Genomic DNA, 20,716 nt, shown 5'->3' with positions numbered 1-20,716 from the left:
TCAAAATTAGTCACAGAGGCCAAGCTACTGAAGACCCAGCAGCCCTATTGTTATCAAGAAAGAGCACTATCCAAAAAGTGTGTCGCCTCATCTTCTCCTTGCAAAGAGGACATTCATCTGGTATATGTTGATAGGCATGTATCCCACCACTGCCACTCCATCAGTCCTGAGGACAGAGGCAGCCTGCATTCTAGTCCCAGCTCTTCTCTGTCTCGGTGTGTGACTTGGGCTGATTCACAGAGGACGCCAACTTCGTTGGCTTTTGCAGTTTTTTGTTTGGGTTTGTTTTGTGTGCTTGTTTTTTGTTTTGGTTTGTTTTGTTTTGTTTTTGTCTGTAGAATGAGTGAGTTAAACTAAATTGTCTCTAAGGCCTCACCTTGCTCTTCAAATTTGTGATCACTAGCTAGAGTTTGAACTTTAACCCCAGTATGACTGTTGTGTTATCTTTGTGACCTTTGTAACCTGGCATTCAGGGACGTCCCTCTCTAGTTCATATCGTGACCTAGCTTCTGAAAGCATTATAGCGGAGTTGAGAATTTTTGATCGAGGAAAGATAAATATTAAAAGGAAATTCTCACCTACAATACCTTAAATAAGGAATATTTTAAAGAAAAATGGTTCAGAAGGAAGGAAAACTATAATGTAGGTCTTGTTAAGTTGCCATTAATCCTCTCTTTGCTTTAAGTCTCTCCCGTGTTGGCACTAGCGGAATGTGTCATAAAGGCATGGAAAGATCATAAAATCTCAACTCTACTCTAAAGATGTGACCTTAAGCATTGCATGTTTTTGGCCACACCTTTATAGTGTGGTCATACCTAGAAAACATTTTCTTGCCTGGTCATGAGCCCTCTCACCTCGATTACTTTCTATATTTTAGCACAAAAGAAGAAATGGCACATTTGCCACTCAGCCAGTTGCACTGGAAGTGAATTTAAATTCCTGCACTGGTTATCTTGGAAGATATTGTGCTTATTGCAAATGTGGCCGGTTGCATGAGTTTAGGCACTACCGTGCTCTGGACTGTGGTTCTTGGTTCCTGCTTCTGGATGACTGGACAGTAACAGGAACGAGTCTGCTGATATATCTACGCACATTCACTCTACTGCATTTCAGCTGTGCGCTTGTTATTCCACAGCCCCTTAAGTCCTGGTTCCCTAAGCAGATGTTAAGACACTCTTGGATCCCTCAAACCCCATCCCCATGCCTGCTCCCTCCTCTCTCAGCAGTTGTCCACTCCTTATCTTCTAATCCTCTTTTCTCCCTAAGATGATGATAGTGACCCTGTAGCTCCAACTACTGGGTCCTCACAGTCAGTCCACTCCTGCAGAGGAAACTGGAGGGTGACCAGGAACCTTCAAGTCAATGTGGGCCACAGAAAGGAACTGTTTTTAAAAGCTGGTTAAATGCTGGTGGTTTATGTAGACTGGCTTTCTTTAAACAAATAAAGGAAACGCATTGCTTCATGTCCAGCAAAGTCCAGGGTGGATTCAGGAGAAGCTGGCTCAAGGCATTCCTCAGAGGTCATCAAGGAGCTGCCTGTACCTCTGTCTTCAGTCCAGCATCTTCTGACTTGGCTTTATTCTCAAGCAGGCTGTCATTAAGTGATGGCTTAACAACAATTTAGCAACCGTGGGATGACAGAGAATAATGCCTGATAGCTCCAGCAAAGTATCAGAGAGTCTTCCCCCTTGAGCCAATCACTGTAGCCAGAGGGATGTGGTTCTTGGATTAGCCAGGTCTGAGACATATTGCATGGGCCCCTATTTGTACAGAACTCACCGCTGACTACATTCCTAGAGGGTCTTTGGATATTTGGTTAGATGGTCTGTACTCTGGGGGGATCAATTCATACCAGCAAGATCCAATCAGCCCCTACACCTACCACCGCCTCTCTAGCGGAAGCTGCTTTTGCATCTAATTGTCTTGGGAACTGTGTTGGTTTTCTCTTGCTGCTGTAAGAAATTGCCACAAATTTAGTGGCTTATAATAACATACGTGCATCATCTTACAGTTCTTGAGGTCAGAAGTCCAAAACCAGCCTCACTGGACTATAGTCAAGGTGTTAGTTCCTTCTGGAGGCTCAAAGGGACAATCTGTTTCCTTGTCTTTTCTAGTTTCTAAGAGGCTACCTGCATTTCTTTGGCTCATGGCCCCTTCCTCCATCTTCAAAGCCAGCGGCAAAGTGTCTTCCCTCCTCCCTGACTTCTGTTTCCACCCTTATATCTTCTCACTGACTCTGATCCTCCTGCTTCCATCTTAGAAGGACTCTTGTGATTACATTGGGCATACCAAATTCAGAAATTCAGATAATCAAGATCTTTAATTCAATCACATCTCCAAAGTCCCCTTTACCATGTAAGATAACATATTCACAGCCTCTGTGGGTTAGAATGTGGACATTTTCAGGGCATCATTATTCAGCCTCTTGCAGGGATTATCCACTCAATTTAAAAACCTGGACTTAGACAGAGAAAGAGTGGACTGAAGCTCCTGCACTGGAGTGGGGAATTGTAGATAGTCCTTTAGGAAGGTGACTTTGTACCTGCTTGTAGGTTTAGTTATTCACAACAGCAAAATTTACTTGCTTCTTGGGTGTATTTAGATTGTTCTTTTTGAGCTGTTTGTGGGTTTTTCTCCACAGAATTGTGTACTCATAAAAGAGATGTCCATATTGCCTCAAAGCCACCAGGTTCTGATGAGCCATACCCATTGTCTTCCTTCTTCATTTTGTTCACGGCAATTACTTTGTGCCCATCAAGTGGGAGGCAGTGTGCTGAGGAAATACAAGATTCTCCAAGACATACTCCTTTCTCTTGTGGAACTTATGTCTAATGGAGTAGAAAGGCACGCACGCAATTATTTTTAACCCAAGGCGCAGGATGTGCTAAGTGATATAAAAGTGACAAACTAAGGAGTGGGAAGACAGCAGGAGACATCAGTTCCAGCTTTCAGGGGTGTCAGATCATGCACCCCAATTCTTGGTTCAGAAATATGATCGCTATATGCACCTGAATTTCAGGTTATTAACTATTGCAGGCTAAGAATTTTAGGGCTTTAAAAAATAGTATGATGTGTTTTTTTCTTCTTTGTCTAGGGTGTTTGGATCAAAACAGGTGCTCAGCTCTGATGATTCATGTGAAATCACTTCTACTCAAGGTTGACTAAAGTTGAGAATGACGAAAATTTTCTAGTCAAAGCAAAAGTTAGGAAGAAAACCTGGTTAGTTTTCTTGTTTTTTGCAGAATCTGAATGGGCTAACTTCTGTAACCTGAGTCATACTCTGAAAAGGACAGGTTTCCCATGGCTGACCTGCAAATACCCAGCGTGGCTGGCTTTCCTAGTTGAAAAGCTAACTCTTCCTCACATGTCCTTTCAGGGGCACAGGGGAATCTCTAGTGAGAGCTCTCTCCTGCCCAGAATGCAATTTTAGAAAATACAGCTGACTTCTCTGGGAAAAACAAAACCAACCTTGTCTTACTCTGGTCATGGAAACCAACTTGGCACCTCATTATCGCCTTGTTAGCAAGAACAGGCTGCATGATGGACAAACCTGGGAGGAAGAGTTGGCCCTGTGTGGTCAGGGTGTTCAGTTAAGCTTAATTGCTCTTCTAAAGCTCAGCTACTTAATATTACACAAGTCGAAATTTATCATCAGACTCTTGATCATCCATCCTCCTCTTCCTTCCGTATTCGTGCCTACATAGACATCGGTGCCTCCCCATTCTGCTGCTGCTGAATTTGTGCTGGGTCATCAAAGGACCCCCAAGGCTTGTTTGCAACCAGCTGGACTCCCCAAAGGAGAACAGGGCTGTAACTACCTTTATCTCTGAGCGCCCCCTTCCCCCAGATTTTAAGATGCAGCCAGCCTGTTCTGCCCTTGGAGCATAGCAGGGCTGCTGGCTGGGGAAGGTGGTGCCTTTTTAACATCTTATAGGCAATTTTTGATTTTTTCATGCAAATGGGAAAGAATAACAAAGGTATTTTATCTGGCTCTCAAATGTGCTTTGTACTTATGTTTAAATGTGGGTGTGCCTGAGGTTCTGGGAACTCCCTTCCAACAAGACAGTGCGGCAGCTTATCTCACTTGCCCTTTTCCTCCTCACCTGAGCTAGCCCCCAGCCTAAGAGTCCAACAACAGATGAACAGATCTCATTTTTGTTTCATTGTCATTGGATTTTTACTGTACAGAACCTGTGACAGTAGAGACTAAGGTGTCCCAGTTATGCAGCATCTACCCTGTACTGCCTAAGCATGCTTATTGTACAGCATGCATTGTCCACGGCAACCCCAATTTCCAATTTTCCATTCCCCTTCTTCTCATTCAAATGTCCTAGAATTCCAGTTTATCAACATCCTGAACATATTTCCTAATGACACCCACTTTTCAGAGGGGAATTTAAAACCTGGAAAATATGGTCTTAACCAAATATTCCCTCCCTGCCTGTGGTAACCACACATCCCAGACGTTCTGGGAAAGTCTTTCCAGTTTCCAGACCATGCACACTGATTTTTGGTCCAGAAACCACTATAACCAACCAATATAGGTCACATGAAAGACACATGTCAGACAGACACCCTTTGTGCAGTAAGATTCGGTGACAGTCTACTATTGCCCACTACCTCAAATTCAGATTTTTTTACTTGTAATTTTTTGGTTATTCCTTATGCTAGTTGAGTTTGAGAGCTCAGTTGAAGGGAACTGTGATATTGTGAGATTTAGTCTTCATCAGGTTTCCTAGCGTACAACTCCAAAAGTCTTTGGAATCAGATAAATATGGTTTTGTATGCTAATGAGTTGACAAATGTCCGGCAGCCCCTTAGGTATCGTTAGGATGGGATCTGGTTACTGGAAAGACCGCGGCAGCATGGAAGGATTGGGACTTTCAGCCCCACCCCTAACCTCAGGGAAGGTGAATGCCTCTAAAGGTAGAGTTGATCACCAATGGCCAATGATTTAATCAATTATGCCTGTCCAATGAAACCTCCATAAAAACTCAGAAAGGACTGGGACATGTGGAGGTTCCTGGAGGGGGTAGTGCCTGAGAGGTCATGGGAGTTCTGCACCCCTTCCCACACACTTTGCCCCATGCACCTCTTCCATCTGGTATTCACTGGCATCCTTTGTCATTTGTCCTTTCTGATAAACCAGTAAAAGTAAGCAAGTCCCTGAGTTCTGGGAGCCTCTCTAGCAAGTTGGTCTAACTCCGATTTACAGCCAGTTGGTCAGAAGCACAAGCAAAACAACCTGGGGCTTGTGATTGACATCCAAAGTGGGGGACAGTCTTGTGCGGCTGAGCCACCTTTCTCCAGGTAGTGTCAGAACTGAACTGGAGGACACCCAGCTGGGGTCCACAGCAGAACTGGTTGCTTGCTTGGTGTGTGGAGAAAACCTCCCACACATCTAGTGTCAGAAATGATTCGTGTTGTGAGAGTACAGGAGATGCTGAATTTGTTTGTGCCTGTATTCAGACAGGAAGACAATTCATGTTGCTTTTGGATGTGAAATAAGGACAAGGATGAAATAGTGTTTGGCACAAATGTAGACACGATCCACTCTGTAGGCAATTGTGAAGCCTGCCTTTTTCACTTAACATTAGAGCATATAGATTTTCTCATGTCATTAAAGTGGTTTTGTTTTTGTTTTTTGTAACAGAGACTTCGGCAAATTCAAGATAATGTTTACCATTGACAATGATGGGCAAGGGTGAGGTGGGGAAAGCAGGTGGCCAAGGGAGATTTATCATGTTGGAATGTTCTCTGTCTTAAACTTGGTGTTGGGTACTCTTTTTTGAATGTCCTAAATGTTACGTAATAAAGTAGAAATTTAAACACCAAGTTTAATGGTTACTTAATATTTTATTATGTTGGTGTATCATAATTTCCTCAGTTCAAATCCCATCTCCCTATTGTTGGATATTTGTAATTTTCAACTTTGGACTCTGAAATAATATAGTATTAAGCATCTTTGGGTATCAAATTTTATCTTCATTTGAGCTCTTTTTCTCAGTTTAGATTTATATAATTGAATTCCAGGGTCAAAGAATATGGCTATAATAAATGCAGTTTGTTAGACTATCTTTTAACAAAGCTGTATGCGTTGATTATCACTGACATTGTGCCTATTCTCTCTCTCCAACACAGAGTGTCGTTTTTAAAAAATTGCTATTTTGCTAGACGAATATTTGTTTCGAATGGTTTTAGTTTATGTTTCTACTTGCCAGTGAGATTGAACATTCTGTCATATAATTTTTCCACTGGAGTTTTTTTCAAATGAATATGTGTGAGCACAGGTTTTTGCAGATTCACTTGTATGTGGGACCTGTGCGGGAAGGTCTTGTTTATGTGGGGGGGGGGGCCACAGATAACAAACAACAGCCCCTTGCCCCCCTCACTGAAAACGAGCTGTGCATCTAGACCTCTGTCTTCCCGCAGTGCCGCCAAGCTCCTGGACAAGAACCCGTTCTCGGTCAGTAACCCGAACCCTCTGCTTCCTTCACCTGCCAGTCTCCAACTGGCTCAACTGCAGGCCCAGCTCACCCTCCATCGGCTGAAGCTGGCACAGACAGCTGTCACCAACAACACTGCGGCCGCCACAGTCCTGAACCAAGTCCTCTCCAAAGTGGCCATGTCCCAGCCTCTCTTCAATCAACTGAGGCATCCGTCTGTGATCAGCGCCCCTCACGGCCATGCTGGGGTGCCCCAACATGCCGCAACCATACCCAGTACCCGGTTTCCCTCTAATGCAATTGCCTTTTCACCCCCCAGTCAGACACGAGGCCCTGGACCCTCCATGAACCTTCCCAACCAGCCCCCTAATGCCATGGTGATGCATCCTTTCACTGGGGTGATGCCTCAGACCCCTGGCCAGCCAGCAGTCATCTTGGGCATTGGCAAGACTGGGCCTGCTCCAGCTACAACAGGATTCTATGAGTATGGCAAAGCCAGCTCTGGCCAGACATACGGCCCTGAAACAGATGGTCAGCCTGGCTTCCTGGCAGCCACGGCCTCAACCTCGGGCAGTGTGACCTATGAAGGGCAGTACAGCCACACAGGGCAGGATGGTCAAGCTGCCTTTTCCAAAGATTTTTACGGACCCAACTCCCAAGGTTCACATGTGGCTGGCGGATTTCCAGCTGAACAGGCTGGGGGCCTGAAAAGCGAGGTTGGGCCACTGCTGCAGGGCACAAACAGCCAATGGGAGAGCCCCCATGGATTCTCTGGCCAAAGCAAGCCTGATCTCACAGCAGGTCCCATGTGGCCTCTACCCCCTAACCAGCCCTATGAGCTGTATGACCCCGAGGAACCAACCTCAGACAGGACACCTCCTGCTTTCGGGGGTCGGCTTAACAACAGCAAACAGGGTTTTATCGGTGCTGGGCGGAGGGCCAAGGAGGAACAGGCGTTGCTATCTGTGCGGCCCCTGCAGGCTCACGAGCTGAACGACTTTCACGGTGTGGCCCCCCTCCACTTGCCACATATCTGTAGCATCTGTGACAAGAAGGTGTTTGATTTGAAGGTGAGTTGTCCAAGACAGGCTGGGAGCCACAGCTAGAAGCCTGGGCAGGCCTTTCCCCACAACCCAACTCATGCTGCCAATGGGCAAGGAACTTTTGCATTGGGGTAACAGAATTTTGCCATCAGTATTCTTGACTAAAATCATAGGTATTAGGACCCAAAGGAATTTCAGAAATGTATCAGGACCAGTCCCTTGCTTGAAGGTGAGTCAGAAATTCTTACACTTCTTATAGATGAGAAAGCTGAGACTGAGTAGGGGAGAAAAGGACCCCATCTGGGTTGCAGAGAAGGGGCTCAGGAACTCGAGTTTCCTGCCTTCTTATGGAGCGCTTCTCCCCTGTGGTATACCTAGAAGCTACTGTCCCTTGAGTACCCATATTGTAGTGAGTTAGGAAATAAAGCAGAATTTTGGATCAGGGGAAACAGATTAATTCCCCCTTGGAACCGAGACAAATTATTATAGAGAGCCTCAGGTTCCTCATCAGCAAAATGGAGATAGAGCCTCATGACACCTTCCTGGTGGTTGGAAAATGACTTGAGTTGCTGCACACAGAGGTATATGATAGTATAATTTCCCCCCCAAAAATGTATTGCAGATGCAGTGAAATATTTTGAAGCAACAAAAATTATAACAATTACCATATATTAAACCCTTTCTGTGTGCCAGCAGTAACTCTTATGAGGCAGATATTATTATGATTTTCATTTTACAAATGAGAAAACTGAGGCCCAGAGAGATGAAATGACTTTCTCAGCCCCTTCCCCCTGCCACCTCCCCAGCTTGAAAGCCGCAGAGTGGAGATTCAAATGTGGGCCTGACCCTTCCAGAGCCTGCACCATTTAAGCACTGGGCTGTCCCGCCTCCCATCTCTTATCCTGTCCAAAAGCATAATAATGTCCTTGCAGAGTGTGAGTCACACTGCAGCATGTCATTCACCTCTATTTGGGTCACAGCATCCAAATGCATCCCTGTAACCCAGATGGGACATGCCCTCTGACCTCCAGTCTTGGGAGGGGGCTAGCTGACACTGGGAGGTGCTCAAGGATTTTGTCTCTCATGAACATTTTCTAAGGCTTTGTAAGTCACTGTGAGTCTACCTGCCAGATTCTCCCAACTGGATATGAAATAGATGGGGTCTTCCTGGGGGAAAGGAGAAGGGGTGGGAGGTGGGAGGTAGGTTGTGGGTGCAAGGGTCCATTGAGAGGGGTAGAGGGAATCCAACTTGTGAGTCCGGGCTCCTGTTCAAGACGGGCATGAGATGTGTGGATGAGGAGCCGATGGAGCAAAGGCTGGATGGGGAGGCAGGAACAGCGGGAGGAGCCTGGGAGGGAGAGCAGGAGGGTGGGGGATGTGTCCGCAGGGGTGGTCCAGCCTCTGGGAGCTCTGTGCTCCCTGCATGGCGAGTGACTCTGTGCTCATCCTTTGCCTTCCCATGGACTCAGTTCTACTTTGGTCACTTTTTTTTCCTTCTGACCTAGGACTGGGAGCTGCATGTGAAAGGGAAGCTGCACGCTCAGAAATGCCTGGTGTTCTCTGAAAAGTAAGTGCAGTTCAGGAGGACAGGCTCATGCATCGGCTTAACACATATTCACTGAGCATTTACTGTGTGTCACACGCTGTTTCGAGTCCTGGGGCAATAGCAGAGACCAGAACAGACAAAGTTCCTGCCCTCGAGGAGCTTAAGCTTCACAGGGGCCAGTGAGATGATGAACAAAATGAACAAGAAAATTACAGCATCCCTGGTGGTAAATGCTAAGCAGAAAACACCGGGTAGAGGCGGGAAGTGTGTGTGCGTGCGCGTGTGCCTCCCTTTTCGGGCTTTCATGTTTTTTCATTGTAGTCAAGTTCACATAGGACTTACTATTTTAAATATTTTGAAGTATACAATTCAGTGGCATTTAGCACATTCACAAGATTGTGCAAATGTTACCACTCTCTAGTTCCAGAATATTTTCATTACTCCAAAAGGAAATCTCATACCCATTAAGCAATCACTCCCTATTCTCCCTAAGCCAGCCCCTGGCAACCACCAATCTGCTTTCTGTCTCTATGGATTTGCCTGTTCTGTACATTTCTGTAAATGGAATCATATAATATGTGGCCTTTTGAGACTGGCTTTTTTTTTTTTACTTAGCATAATATTTTCAAGGTATATCCATTCATGTTGTAATATGTACAACCTTTCTATGGCTGAACAATATTCTATTACATGTATATATCACATTCTTGTTTATCTATTCATCTTTTGATGGACATTTGGGTTGTTTCCACCTTTTGACTATTGTGAATAGTGCTGCTAGGAACATTTGGGTACAGTTTTTGTTTGAACACCTGTTTTCAACTATTTGGGGGTCTGTACCTAGGAGTGGAATTTCTGGGTCACATGCTAATTCTTTGTTTAACTTATTGAGGAGCCGGTTTCCCTTTCTCACCCTCTCCAGTGCTGGCATCCGGTGTATACTTGGTTCGGCAGAGGGAACGTTGTGTGCTTCTCCTAACAGCACAGCTGTTTATAGCCCTGCTGGGAATGAAGGTGAGCGAGGCCCTATAGGTCAGCAGCTTGAAGCAGAAATGGGCTTCCCACAGGCACATTGTGTCCCATCTTTAATAACCAGGACTTCCCTGATGTCCCCTTCTTATGCATGTAGAAAGCAAACAGATCCCAAGACACTAAAATGCACTGGGCCTGCTGTCTGCAGCCATCAGTATTCTCTGAGATACTTTAGGCATAAAGCTTTGCTGATTATCAGCACGTCCAGAGGTACAGTCATGCCGATCACTAATAGTATGTGAAGGGGAAAGGTTCGGTTTTCTATGCCTGCTTATGTCCTGATAATGACTTTTGATGTTAAGTTCTGGGTTTTCATCGAATTTGTGTAATTCGTCATTTAGATTATGCCTCAAATCTTGGAACATCATACGTGCCCATTCCAGGAAGGTCATTTGCTCAGTCAAGCCCCACATTTCCTTTGGCTTCTGCGGGGACAACTGTGAGTACAGAAACATTTTCTCCAGAAATTAATGAAAATGATTATTAGTTTATTTATTTATTTGTTTATTTATTTGAGACAGCCAGGCTGGAATGTCGTGGTGCAATAATATGTCACTGCAGCCTTGAACTCCTGGCCCCAAGTGATCTTCCTGCCTCAGTTACCCAAAGTGCTGGAATTACAGGTGGCCAAAGTACTAGGATTACAGGTGGGAGCCACCATGCCCTGCCTCAAATACCTCTCTGTGTGCCAGTCACCCTGAAATGCTTGTTGCTTTCCCCAGCAATCTGTTCTTCATGCTCAGTATGCACCTGACATGCCACAGACTGGGAGGACGTTAACATCTTTTTCACTTAAAGAATAGAGAATTGGCTGGCTTTTGAGGTCTAGACCCGTTTATACCTTGTACCCTTCAGTTTTCCACTCTGGGAATCACACTGTCTAGTTTCCAAGATGACATCACCAGAAGTGAGGTGAGCATGTGACTCAGGCAGCCAGGGAGATCATCACACTTTCTGGCCATAGATTGGTTCATGAATGGTGTGTGCCTGTAATCTCAGCTACTTGGGAGCCTGAGGCAAGAGAATCACTTGAACCTGGGAGGCAGAGGTTGCAGTGAGCTGAGATCACGCCACTGCACTCCAGCCCAGGTGACAGAGCGGGACTCTGTCTCAAAACAAACAAACAAAAACCATTTTCTCCATTGTCATTGTTGTCCTCAAGCGTTTGTAGTATCACCTGCTATGTCTGGGCCTAGAGGTGCTGATCTGGCTTTGTGTCATTCAGAAAAACATCCCCAGACAGAAGTTAAGAGCTGTTTAATTCAGTTCATCTAGTATGGAAACACATGACTTAAGAAGCTGACATAAACCCTTAAAATTGAAGGCATTCCTGGACTTTCTAGCATTCAGCGCTGGCTTAGAAAAAAATAAGTTTGAGCTTTTTATGTTTTTTTAAAACTATTTGATGTTTTATTGAAGTGGGTTATTTCCTAGGAGAGGGTAATTTTGAAGCTCGAACCAGAAAGCGTGTGAAAATAAGGACTATGCACTGAAGCATTTGTTGGCCCCTTGAGGAACCAGTTGGTGCTGTATAATGTTTTTGTTGGTTTGTTTTTAGTTTTGCTGTCTCTACAATATACACTTTAGTCCTCCAAAGCTCCTAAGCTTCGTCTCTCCTTTTTCACCAATGGTGACAGCTCCTCTTCTCTCTGAGGTTTCAGTTGTTTTGTGCCACCACCCTACCCCCCATCTGACTTCTCTTCTTCTTCCCTGGGCAGGAGAAAGGGGAGTGGGAGGAAAGCTGACTGTAAAACAAATGCATTTGTCTGAACCCTCTGGAGGGCACCTGTTTGTATGCCTTAGCCTGTGCCTGTGCTTTTGTGGTGTGAGTTGCTGCAGCCTTTCTCTCTTGTCCTGCGAGTGAACACAAGCTCACAAAAAAGAGCATGTCTCCACGTGCTGTCCCCTCTATGTGTTGGCATGCAAAGCATCAGGCCAGTAAGCCATGAAGTGCAGCAGTCAGGCTCTGGGGAGTGAGTAAGTGGAAAAGCGAGGTGGTTCGTGATGAGATGTGAGGCCTGCCTGAGCCCAGGCTTCTGTTTATTTGTGTGTGTTGATTTGTAATGTTGAATAGGAGAAGCACTTTGGGAGAGTCCCTGTCTAGAAGTCCACATTTTGGTGAAAGAGAATTTTGTGGTTTCCCTCTCTGCACTCTGCTCTCTCAGAGCCACGCCCAGGTCAATGGCAGCTTCGGGTCAGTCCCAGGAGACTGCAATGGCTAGATTCAGTGAGGCCTGTCCTCTGAGGTCAGATTCCTGGTGACATGACCTCTTGTCCTGATGGAGGTGTGGGCCATGGAGGAACTTCTGTGCTCACAACCCTGCCCTGAGATCCCACTCCAGGCACTGAAGGGGAGGGACTGTGACCACGATGGGGGAGGCTGGATTGGGTGTCAGGTGGCCAGGGGCCAGGGCTTGTAAATTGACTCCAACCTGGGATATGCGTACGGGGAAGAGATGGCATCAACTGAGCCCCTCTGTAAACTGGGGTGGATAGGGAGAGAAGAGACACAGGCAGGACATTCTGCAGTCTGTCCCAGGCTTCTTCCCCACCCTCCAGTGCTGCCCATTGAGCCAGAGACCCTTTCCTATGGACTTGGCTCTAGGGACCTAAGTTCAAATACTACTTCTGGAGCCACTTGCTGTGTGTCTCCAGGCAAGTCACGTTACTTCTCTGAGGCTCTGTTTCCTTAAGTGGGAACAATAATGCCTTTGGAAGATAAAGTAAACAACTGGATTTTCATCCAGCTTGTGTAATTTATTGTTTTGGTTATTCCTCGGATCTCAGAACATCCCACGCAGCCCTGCAGCCCAGGCTTCTGGTTCAGTGGCCAGCACCAGACAGTGGGAGCAAGGCTTGGCAGAGACCCAGTATTGTCTTGCCCTTGTGAGGATCAAATGAGATAATATAAGGGACAATGATTTGGGAACTGTCAAGTACATATGAAGTAACCACGGCTGTTGTTGAGTAACGAACACTTTTAACCCATTTTGGCTGTGAAGAGTGGAGGGAAACCCACCCTGTCTAAGGCTGGCTCTGTCTGCTGGCCATAGGATTTTGGCTGTGAAGAGTGGAGGGGAAACCCACCCTAAGGCTGGCTCTGTCTGCTGGCCACAGGATTTTGTCCAAGTCTTGGTATCAGTGTTCCCCTTATACGAATCTGTCTAGTAATACCCAGGGTCACCCTTGCTCCGCCTTAGAGATGCTTTGAGGTTCCCATGAATGTATTTTTAAATTATGCACCAGTGGACAAGCACAAGCAATCTGATGATTTGTGTGTTGATTCTAATTAATTCCTAGGAGCTCTGAGTGCAACTTCCTCCAAACGCCTAGAGATGGGGAGTTTATCTGACTTGAGCCTGGTGAGAAGCAACACAAGAAACATTTTGCTAGGAGCTAGGAGGTGACGGAGACCTAGGGGACAGCTCTCTGCTAGAGCTAGGAGGGGACAGAGAGCTAACATTTTGGGAGCTAGGAGGGGACAGAGAGCCCCAGACATTGTAGGATGATAATAACAACAATAGCCAACATTTATATAGTGCTCAATATATTCTTAGCATTTTTGTTTTGTATTAGCTCATTTAATCCTCTAGACAACCCTGTGAGGTGGATACTATTATTATCCTTATTGTACAGTTGGGAAACTGAGGTCTGGAGAAGCTGAGTACCTTATCCAAGGCCACATAGCTAGCTGGTAATTGGAGGTGGTGGGATTTAAACCTAGGCAGCCTAGCTCTGGAAGCCTCATTTGTAACCTAAGCCCTGCAGCCTCTCTGCAAGGATCTGAGGGGTCTCTTCCTTGCTGTGATCCTTCTCTTTAGTAAGCCCCTCTCACCTCCTCCTCCCCCCACCCCACAAGCTGCTTGGTAGGTTCCGAGGCTGCATTGGAGGTAACAGGGACTTCTCTGGCCTTGGCCACTCAAGGATCAACATGAAGAGGCCAGCCACACCTGGTATCCACATTCTTCTGCACTCTGACAGCATCTGCCAAGATGAACTCAGATGTTTGGAGGCTTTTTCTACAGACCCTGTGGAAGGGGAGAATCAGCATTTGTCTGGTTTTATCATTATAACTTTTATGACATCTTGCTGGTCACATGAGCCTCCCCAAGGCTATCTGAGGGACAAGGACAAAGCCTGCCCCAGCCAATCCCTACGTTGTCAGTGGCCTGATGTTCATTCACATCCTCCTGTCAGATGCTTTGCCATTGCCAGCAAATGGAATTGAATGCGGGTGTATCTGTCTTGAGGAAAACCTGAAATGCAAGAACATTGACATTTGAAGACAAGCTCAGAAATGGAGAAATGATTAATCCGCTCTTGAAAAATACTTTGCAAGGCTCTTTTAAGTAGCAGGAGAGTCTCTCAGAGAAACTATTGATTTTCTTTCTGCCTACAAACACTGACCTCCAAAGATATTACCCCAAAGATAAGGGGTGATTACTCTGTTGCCAAAGGATATTTTTCCAGGTTCCAATGAGTGCCCAGTGAGTTGTTTTTGCATATACATTTCTATTGTTTTTCTGCTTACAAAACGTATGCTTATTGTGAAAATGCAAACAGAAAAGAAATAATGAGGGGAATGACATTCCCTGGTTATCTCCCTTTCAGCCCCCATAGCGATCCCGTTTTCCTCCACAAGTGAGGTCTGGTCCTGTGCCAGCACTTTTTATGTCTGATTCCATTTACAGACATCTTTGCAGAAACACATTTTGTTGAGTGAAACCAGGAACAGCCAGGACCCCGCCACTGTCTGATCAGATCGCTAATGTCTGTGGAGCGAAGAGCAGTTACTGCCTCTAAAGCTCCCTGTTTTTAAGCAAGAGAAAATCAAAGTGACACGGAGCTCTGGAAATGAGCCTTCAGAATATATCCGAACTGCCACAAAATCTAAAAGGACCGCAAAGACCATCTGCCCCTGCCACCAAGCCCTTCTGGGGACAGACTTGGCTGCATTTAAACTTCTCCCACCTCTGTTGGAGTCTGAGTGTTTCATTGCTTTGTTTGTTTGTTTATTTTTGTTTGGGTTTTTTTTCTCATTTTCTTTTCTTTTCCTTTTTATTGTTATTTGTATATTTATTTATTTGTTGAGATAGGGTCTCGCCGTGTCACCCAGGCTGGAGTGCAGTGGCGTGATCACGGCTTACTGCAACCTCCACCTCCTGGGCTCAAGTGATCCTCCTACTTTAGCCTCCAAGTAACTGGAACTACAGGCATGCGCCACCAGGCTCAGCTAATTTTTGGAGAGACAGGGTGTCGCCATGTTGCCCAGGCTGGCGTGTTTATTTTTGACAGAGATGGGACACTGCACTGACAGTTGTATGCTGTGTTTGCTGGTGGTGGGGTGATTTGTGTCTGTCCCCCGCTCCTCCCATCCCACTCCAGGGTCCCCAGAGATGGGTGTTCACTTTCACTTAAGCTTCTGCCATTTGAGGCCAGGCACTTTCTCCTTGGCTGCCTGAATTGACATAAACAGAGTAATCAGGTTTCTAAAAGGGGCCTCGGGGCCTTCTCAGCCTGTTAATAGTTTTCTTGTGCCTGCCCGAGGTGCACTTTCTCTGTGACCGTCCCTGTAAAGCCACCCTGCAGTTTTCACAGCCACCTTGGAGTTTAGTGCCAGTGTCACAGATGGGCCACCCTGACCTGGGATGATACACCGTGTTTTTATTATTTCTTTCTCGCCAAGACCCTGCACTTTGGGGAACTTGTATAAATAAGGAAATGGAGGCTCAGGAAAATAGAAATGTCTGTGGAAGGCCAGAGGTGTAAGTCACAGGCTGCACCCCAGATTCCTTTCTGTTTCTAGAACATCCATCTGTCTGCCCTGGCCCTCTGAACGCATGACTCAGAGCACTCTGGTCTCCTGACTTCTTTGAGCATGAGGACTAGTAATTGATGTGGCATATGCTGCCAGCCCCCTCAGCCACCATTCCAGCTCTGTCATTGCTCCTGTCCCTCCAGCAGGGGCCACCTTGTGCTTTTTCAAAGAGACCAAAGATGAGAAGACAGGAGCCCTGGGTAGGTTTTGCTTTGGAATTTGTTCTTTTTACAAATCTTACTTTTTCTTATTGGAAAAGCAGTATGAACATTGTATTAACAATCTTTAACAGCAATAGAAATATAAAAGGCAACTTTGCAGAGAAAACTGAAGCTAAATGCTTTTGTTATAACTGTATATCTCTCTAGCTAGTGTATGTGTACATGTTTCATTAGTAAAAGTAATTTTTTGGGCACAAATCAGATAATGTCATATAATCTGTTGTTTTTTTTTTTTTCCACTTAACATAAGCTTTCAATACATATTTAAATTGATTTCTAGACATCTTTCCACATCAGAACATAAATAGTTCCTATTTTATTTTGTAACTTTTGTATTTACCTTAATTTATCAAGTCTGTGATTGATAGGTTTTTTTCAGTGACATCTGAGTTTTAATCACAAATCTGCCACTGTTTAATTGACCACAGATTAAGATCCTTAACTTCTCTCAGGTTTCAGTGTCCTCATATACAGCATGGACCAGATGACCTCCCAATTTTAACGTTTTGTGACTCTACAGTTTCCAGGGATGTTGAAGTTGCTAAACAGGTGAATTGTCCAAGATCCGTAGGCAATCCTGTGGATTTACCAGTAAAAGTTAATTCACTCTAAGTCAAAGCTAATATGCTCTATAAAATATTTGAAAGTATTAGTAAAGGCAATGTCTACCCTGCAAGTTAAGCCAAGATCCATAGCTATGGAATTCACAGCCATTTGCTATCTGCATAATAGGTTCAAAATCAACATCTTGCTCTCTGCACAACAGGTAATAAATCAACGTCATGAGAGATAAATATTTGCCATGTCTGTTCTTAGGCATGTTTAGAACAAAACCAGCAGAGGCCCACAGACTCTGTGCCAGAAAAAATTAGGTCACATCTAAGAGAGATCAGGCTGGAGCACAGAAGTCGTTTACTGAAGATGGAATCTATACTTCGCAGCTCTAGGAAGTAGTCTGAGAGACCTCTCACCCTGCAGGCCTATTGCCGTAAGCTATATTTTTATTGCAACTCTAAGTTATTTGAAGTTGGGCCTCTTATTTGAACTCATCTGTGAAGCCTGTTTCTACCTGCACCAAGGGGAAATGAAAGGTCTCAGAATCTTCATATACAAGTCTGTTTGCTTCTTTTGCATTTCTCCCCAGCTATAAAAGAGTTGAGGGTCAGTTGAGAGGTCTGGGGCCCAGCCATATGAACCATCAGTAGCACCATCTGGTTTTAAAGGCAGCAGCTTGTGAAAATGCACAGCCCAGGCCCCTGATCCCATGTGGGGTACTCAAGGTCAGTGCTGGCTTGCAGGCAGGCTAAAGCCTCCCTGAGGCTGCAAAAGGATGATTGTCCCTTTAGCTTGGTGATTAGGGCTTTGGTCACTCCCCTGCAACTTAGCTGCCTTAGAGATGTGACCTCTGCTAGAAAGTTTTCAATGCACCTGTCTTATGTGTGGCTCCTGGGCGCTCAGCAGACAAAGCACAGCAACACCTTGACCTGCCCTTCTCCCCTACAGTGTGTCTTTTAAAATTTATTTTTGATAACTTTTGATATATTTCAAACTTACAGAAAAGTTACAAAAAAGGTATAAACAACTCCCATATAACTTTTGTCCAGATTAACTTCACTCCTCCTTTATATTTTGCCCCATTTGCTTTGTCATTTTCTCTGTATCTTCCTCTATCTATCCATCCGTCTATCTATCCATCCATCTATCTATCTATCCATCCTCTGATCAGCTATGCATTTTCCCCTAAATCATTATTTTTAGAGTAGGTTGGTGACATTGTATCTCTTCGCTTCTTTTTAAGCTTGAATTTCCTAAGAATACAGACCTTCTCTTACATAATCACAGCAATATTTTTTCCCCAACCCAGAATCGTTGTAACACATCCTTTAACTGTTGGGGGGAGGAAGGAGATAAACATTATTTACAGGAGCCTACATAATGCCAGGTATTGCAGCAAAGCACCGTACATTCACGGTGGCATTTCATCTTCCCAGCAGTCCTGTGGAATCCGTTTTTATTACCCCTGTTTTACAGACAAGCCAACTTGGGCTTGGAGAAATTCAGTACAGACTCAGGTCTGTCTGATTCTCCCACTTCCCTGACTCTGGTACTTGGTGACTATAAAACTCACACTTGACGTGAGTCTGTTCTCAGCGAGGCCTCAGGCCCAGGTGTCTGTAGTTCATTTGTGTATCATCTCAACTCTTTCTAGCCACTGTGGCAGCACAATTATTCAGGGAGCTGCAGGGTTCATAAACAAGGTGCTCACTGCTTGAAGCTTATCTTCAGTCCTATAAAGATGAGACCACTACTGACACAGACAAACATGTCTGAAAGATGAACATGCTTGGGAATGGATGCATGGTTAAACAGCCAATTACATGGAGAGAGAGGACAAACATTACATTCACTGGGACAGGAAGTGGGAAAGACATGGGTTTCCTGTTTATGCTGAACACAGTTGGAGAAAGCTATCATTATCCTGGTTCTTGGGGTTTAGCTTGTCAAGGCGTCTGGGAGGAGTGGAATTTTAGAACTTAGAACCACATAAGCATATATATTTTTTACATCTGGAAAGGACTTTAGACCTACAGGTCACCTCCCTCGTTCCAGACATGGGGAAACTAAGGCTCAGAAAAGGAAACTAGTTTCTCTGTCATTCACCTAATCAGTGGCTGAGCTGGGGATTGAACCCAGGTCCTCTGTTTTCTAGCAGGATGTTCTTTCCACTGGAAAGTTCCAAGCTTTTTATAGCTCAAGTCCGCTTTCATTATTTACTTCCACCCCAAGCAGCCACTGTCCCACATTTTCAGATTTGGAAAGATTTTGTCTGCCAAAGTACTTGTACTAATAAGTAACTAACTAGTGACCCATTTTTATTAATCAAAAACAGAGACACACCAGTTAGACTTTCTGATTAGCCTAAGAGCTAATCAGAAAGAGTGTTAAAAGACAAATTTTAAATGAATTACATTTAACAGAGTTTAATTTAATTGGGCAGCCCTCAGAACCAGAAGAGGGTCGGAGAGCTCCGCTGCACCACGTGGGCAGGCAGCATTTATGGGCAGAAAACCGAAGCGAGGTACAGAAACAGCTTGATTGGTTACAGCTCCGTATTTGCCTAATTTGAACATGGTCTGATCAGTCGGCTGCCTGTGATTAACTGAAGCTTGGCTGCTGTGATTGGCTGAGACTCAGCTATTTGTTACAAAAGTACACTACTTCAGGCTTTCACCTAGTTGATGTGCTAAACTACAGTTCCTTACATAAGAACTCAAAGTATGGAGGCATCCTCAGGCCGAATTGAATTTAACACCAGATTGCCATATCGATAAAGAAGCTCAAAGTATGATCTCAATTCGCATTTTTCAATGTCAAAAATAATGCTTAGCCCCCTGCTTCCTGTAGTATTATTACCTTTGAAGACCTTTAAGGGCTTAGAAGAGAGCCCAGGTTGAGAATTACTGCACAGCATGGTGACGCTTTCTCAAGGGCACTCAGTATTGCCAGTGCCTCTGATGTACAAACTGTACTTTTGATGTGCCCCTCAGGGACCTCACTCCCGCTGTTTCCCTTCTCACTTTCCTCCCTGGCTCCCTCCCTTTTTCCCTCATCATTCAGATCTCCCACAGGGCATGGGGCAAATAATAGCAATGTTTATGTAAAGTGTAATGAGAATAGAATAGAGTGATAATACTTACTATTCTACATCTCGTATGAATCATAGATGGTTTTGAACCTAAATGGAGTTTAACAACAACCAAAAGATATTTCAGATCAATGGCGGAAAAGAACTTGATGAAGCATCCTAAATAAAATATTGGCAAAAGAATAGAACACATAAAAATTAATTTATCTTTCTAACTGGATAGGATTTGCCACATGCCCTGAAGCCAGACACCACACAAAAGCAAACTATTAACCCAGAGATTCTCAAGATTTTCATTTCATGGCTCACTTAGAAAATAATCTGCTGAAGTAAATGGTTTAACTGAAGAAGCTGTTCGTGGTTACTGGAGGAACTTGGCCTTCAGCCTGAGGGATCAATATCTTGGCACTCCTATAACCATTTGCAGTTGATGTAGCTCATAATTGGAAAGCTCCAAATTACTATTATCTGGAAGAATACTAAAAATCTCATTTGTATCTTAATAAATGACAACAAGGGAATTGGTAAAATCCGGCTTCTATTTCTGATTAAAATCTTGGAAGAGAAAGAACTCAGATGTCTTTTTAAAATTTGAGTGGAAATTTTAATTGCGACCCATTCACTTTAGTGCCTTTGGTAACTACATCTACAGCATGAATACTTCTCTCTGGTGACCGGCAGCTGCGAGGTTGTTTTTTCTACTACCCAGCAGCCGCAGTTGCTGTGCTATGTTCCAATAAAAGCCTCTCGAGTTGTCCTTTCAGTCTGGAGGAGACAATGAGAGAGGCACTGGCCCTCATGCCTGTTCACTAGGCAACTGGATAGGCCAGGAGCAGGATAGGCCCGGAACTGCCTTGGGTATCTGCTCCGTTGTCCAAGCACGCACTAGCAAAGGCCAAGCACAGCAAAGTCACATGGGGCAGAAATGTGCCTCGCTAAGAGGAGACCAGGCAGAGCGCCCAGC

The 20,716-nt window shown here is 44.8% G+C and overlaps 1 protein-coding gene across 1 annotated transcript in view; it reads left to right on the top strand.

Annotated features, from left to right (window-relative positions):
- RBM20 (RNA binding motif protein 20) overlaps window positions 1-20,716 on the top strand; it is a 194,238-nt gene that overhangs the window by 129,065 nt on the left and 44,457 nt on the right. The window contains exons 2-5 of the mRNA XM_023206218.3: window positions 6,433-7,516; window positions 8,995-9,056; window positions 9,958-10,049; window positions 10,409-10,506. Coding sequence (XP_023061986.2) covers window positions 6,433-7,516; window positions 8,995-9,056; window positions 9,958-10,049; window positions 10,409-10,506 — 1,336 coding nt within the window. The remainder of the gene's footprint in view (window positions 1-6,432; window positions 7,517-8,994; window positions 9,057-9,957; window positions 10,050-10,408; window positions 10,507-20,716) is intronic.

This window comes from Piliocolobus tephrosceles, chromosome 9, assembly GCF_002776525.5.
Source record: "Piliocolobus tephrosceles isolate RC106 chromosome 9, ASM277652v3, whole genome shotgun sequence".
NCBI lineage: Eukaryota > Metazoa > Chordata > Mammalia > Primates > Cercopithecidae > Piliocolobus > Piliocolobus tephrosceles.
Note: the sequence above shows the minus strand (reverse complement) of the source record. Positions and strands in the feature narration are given on the sequence as shown.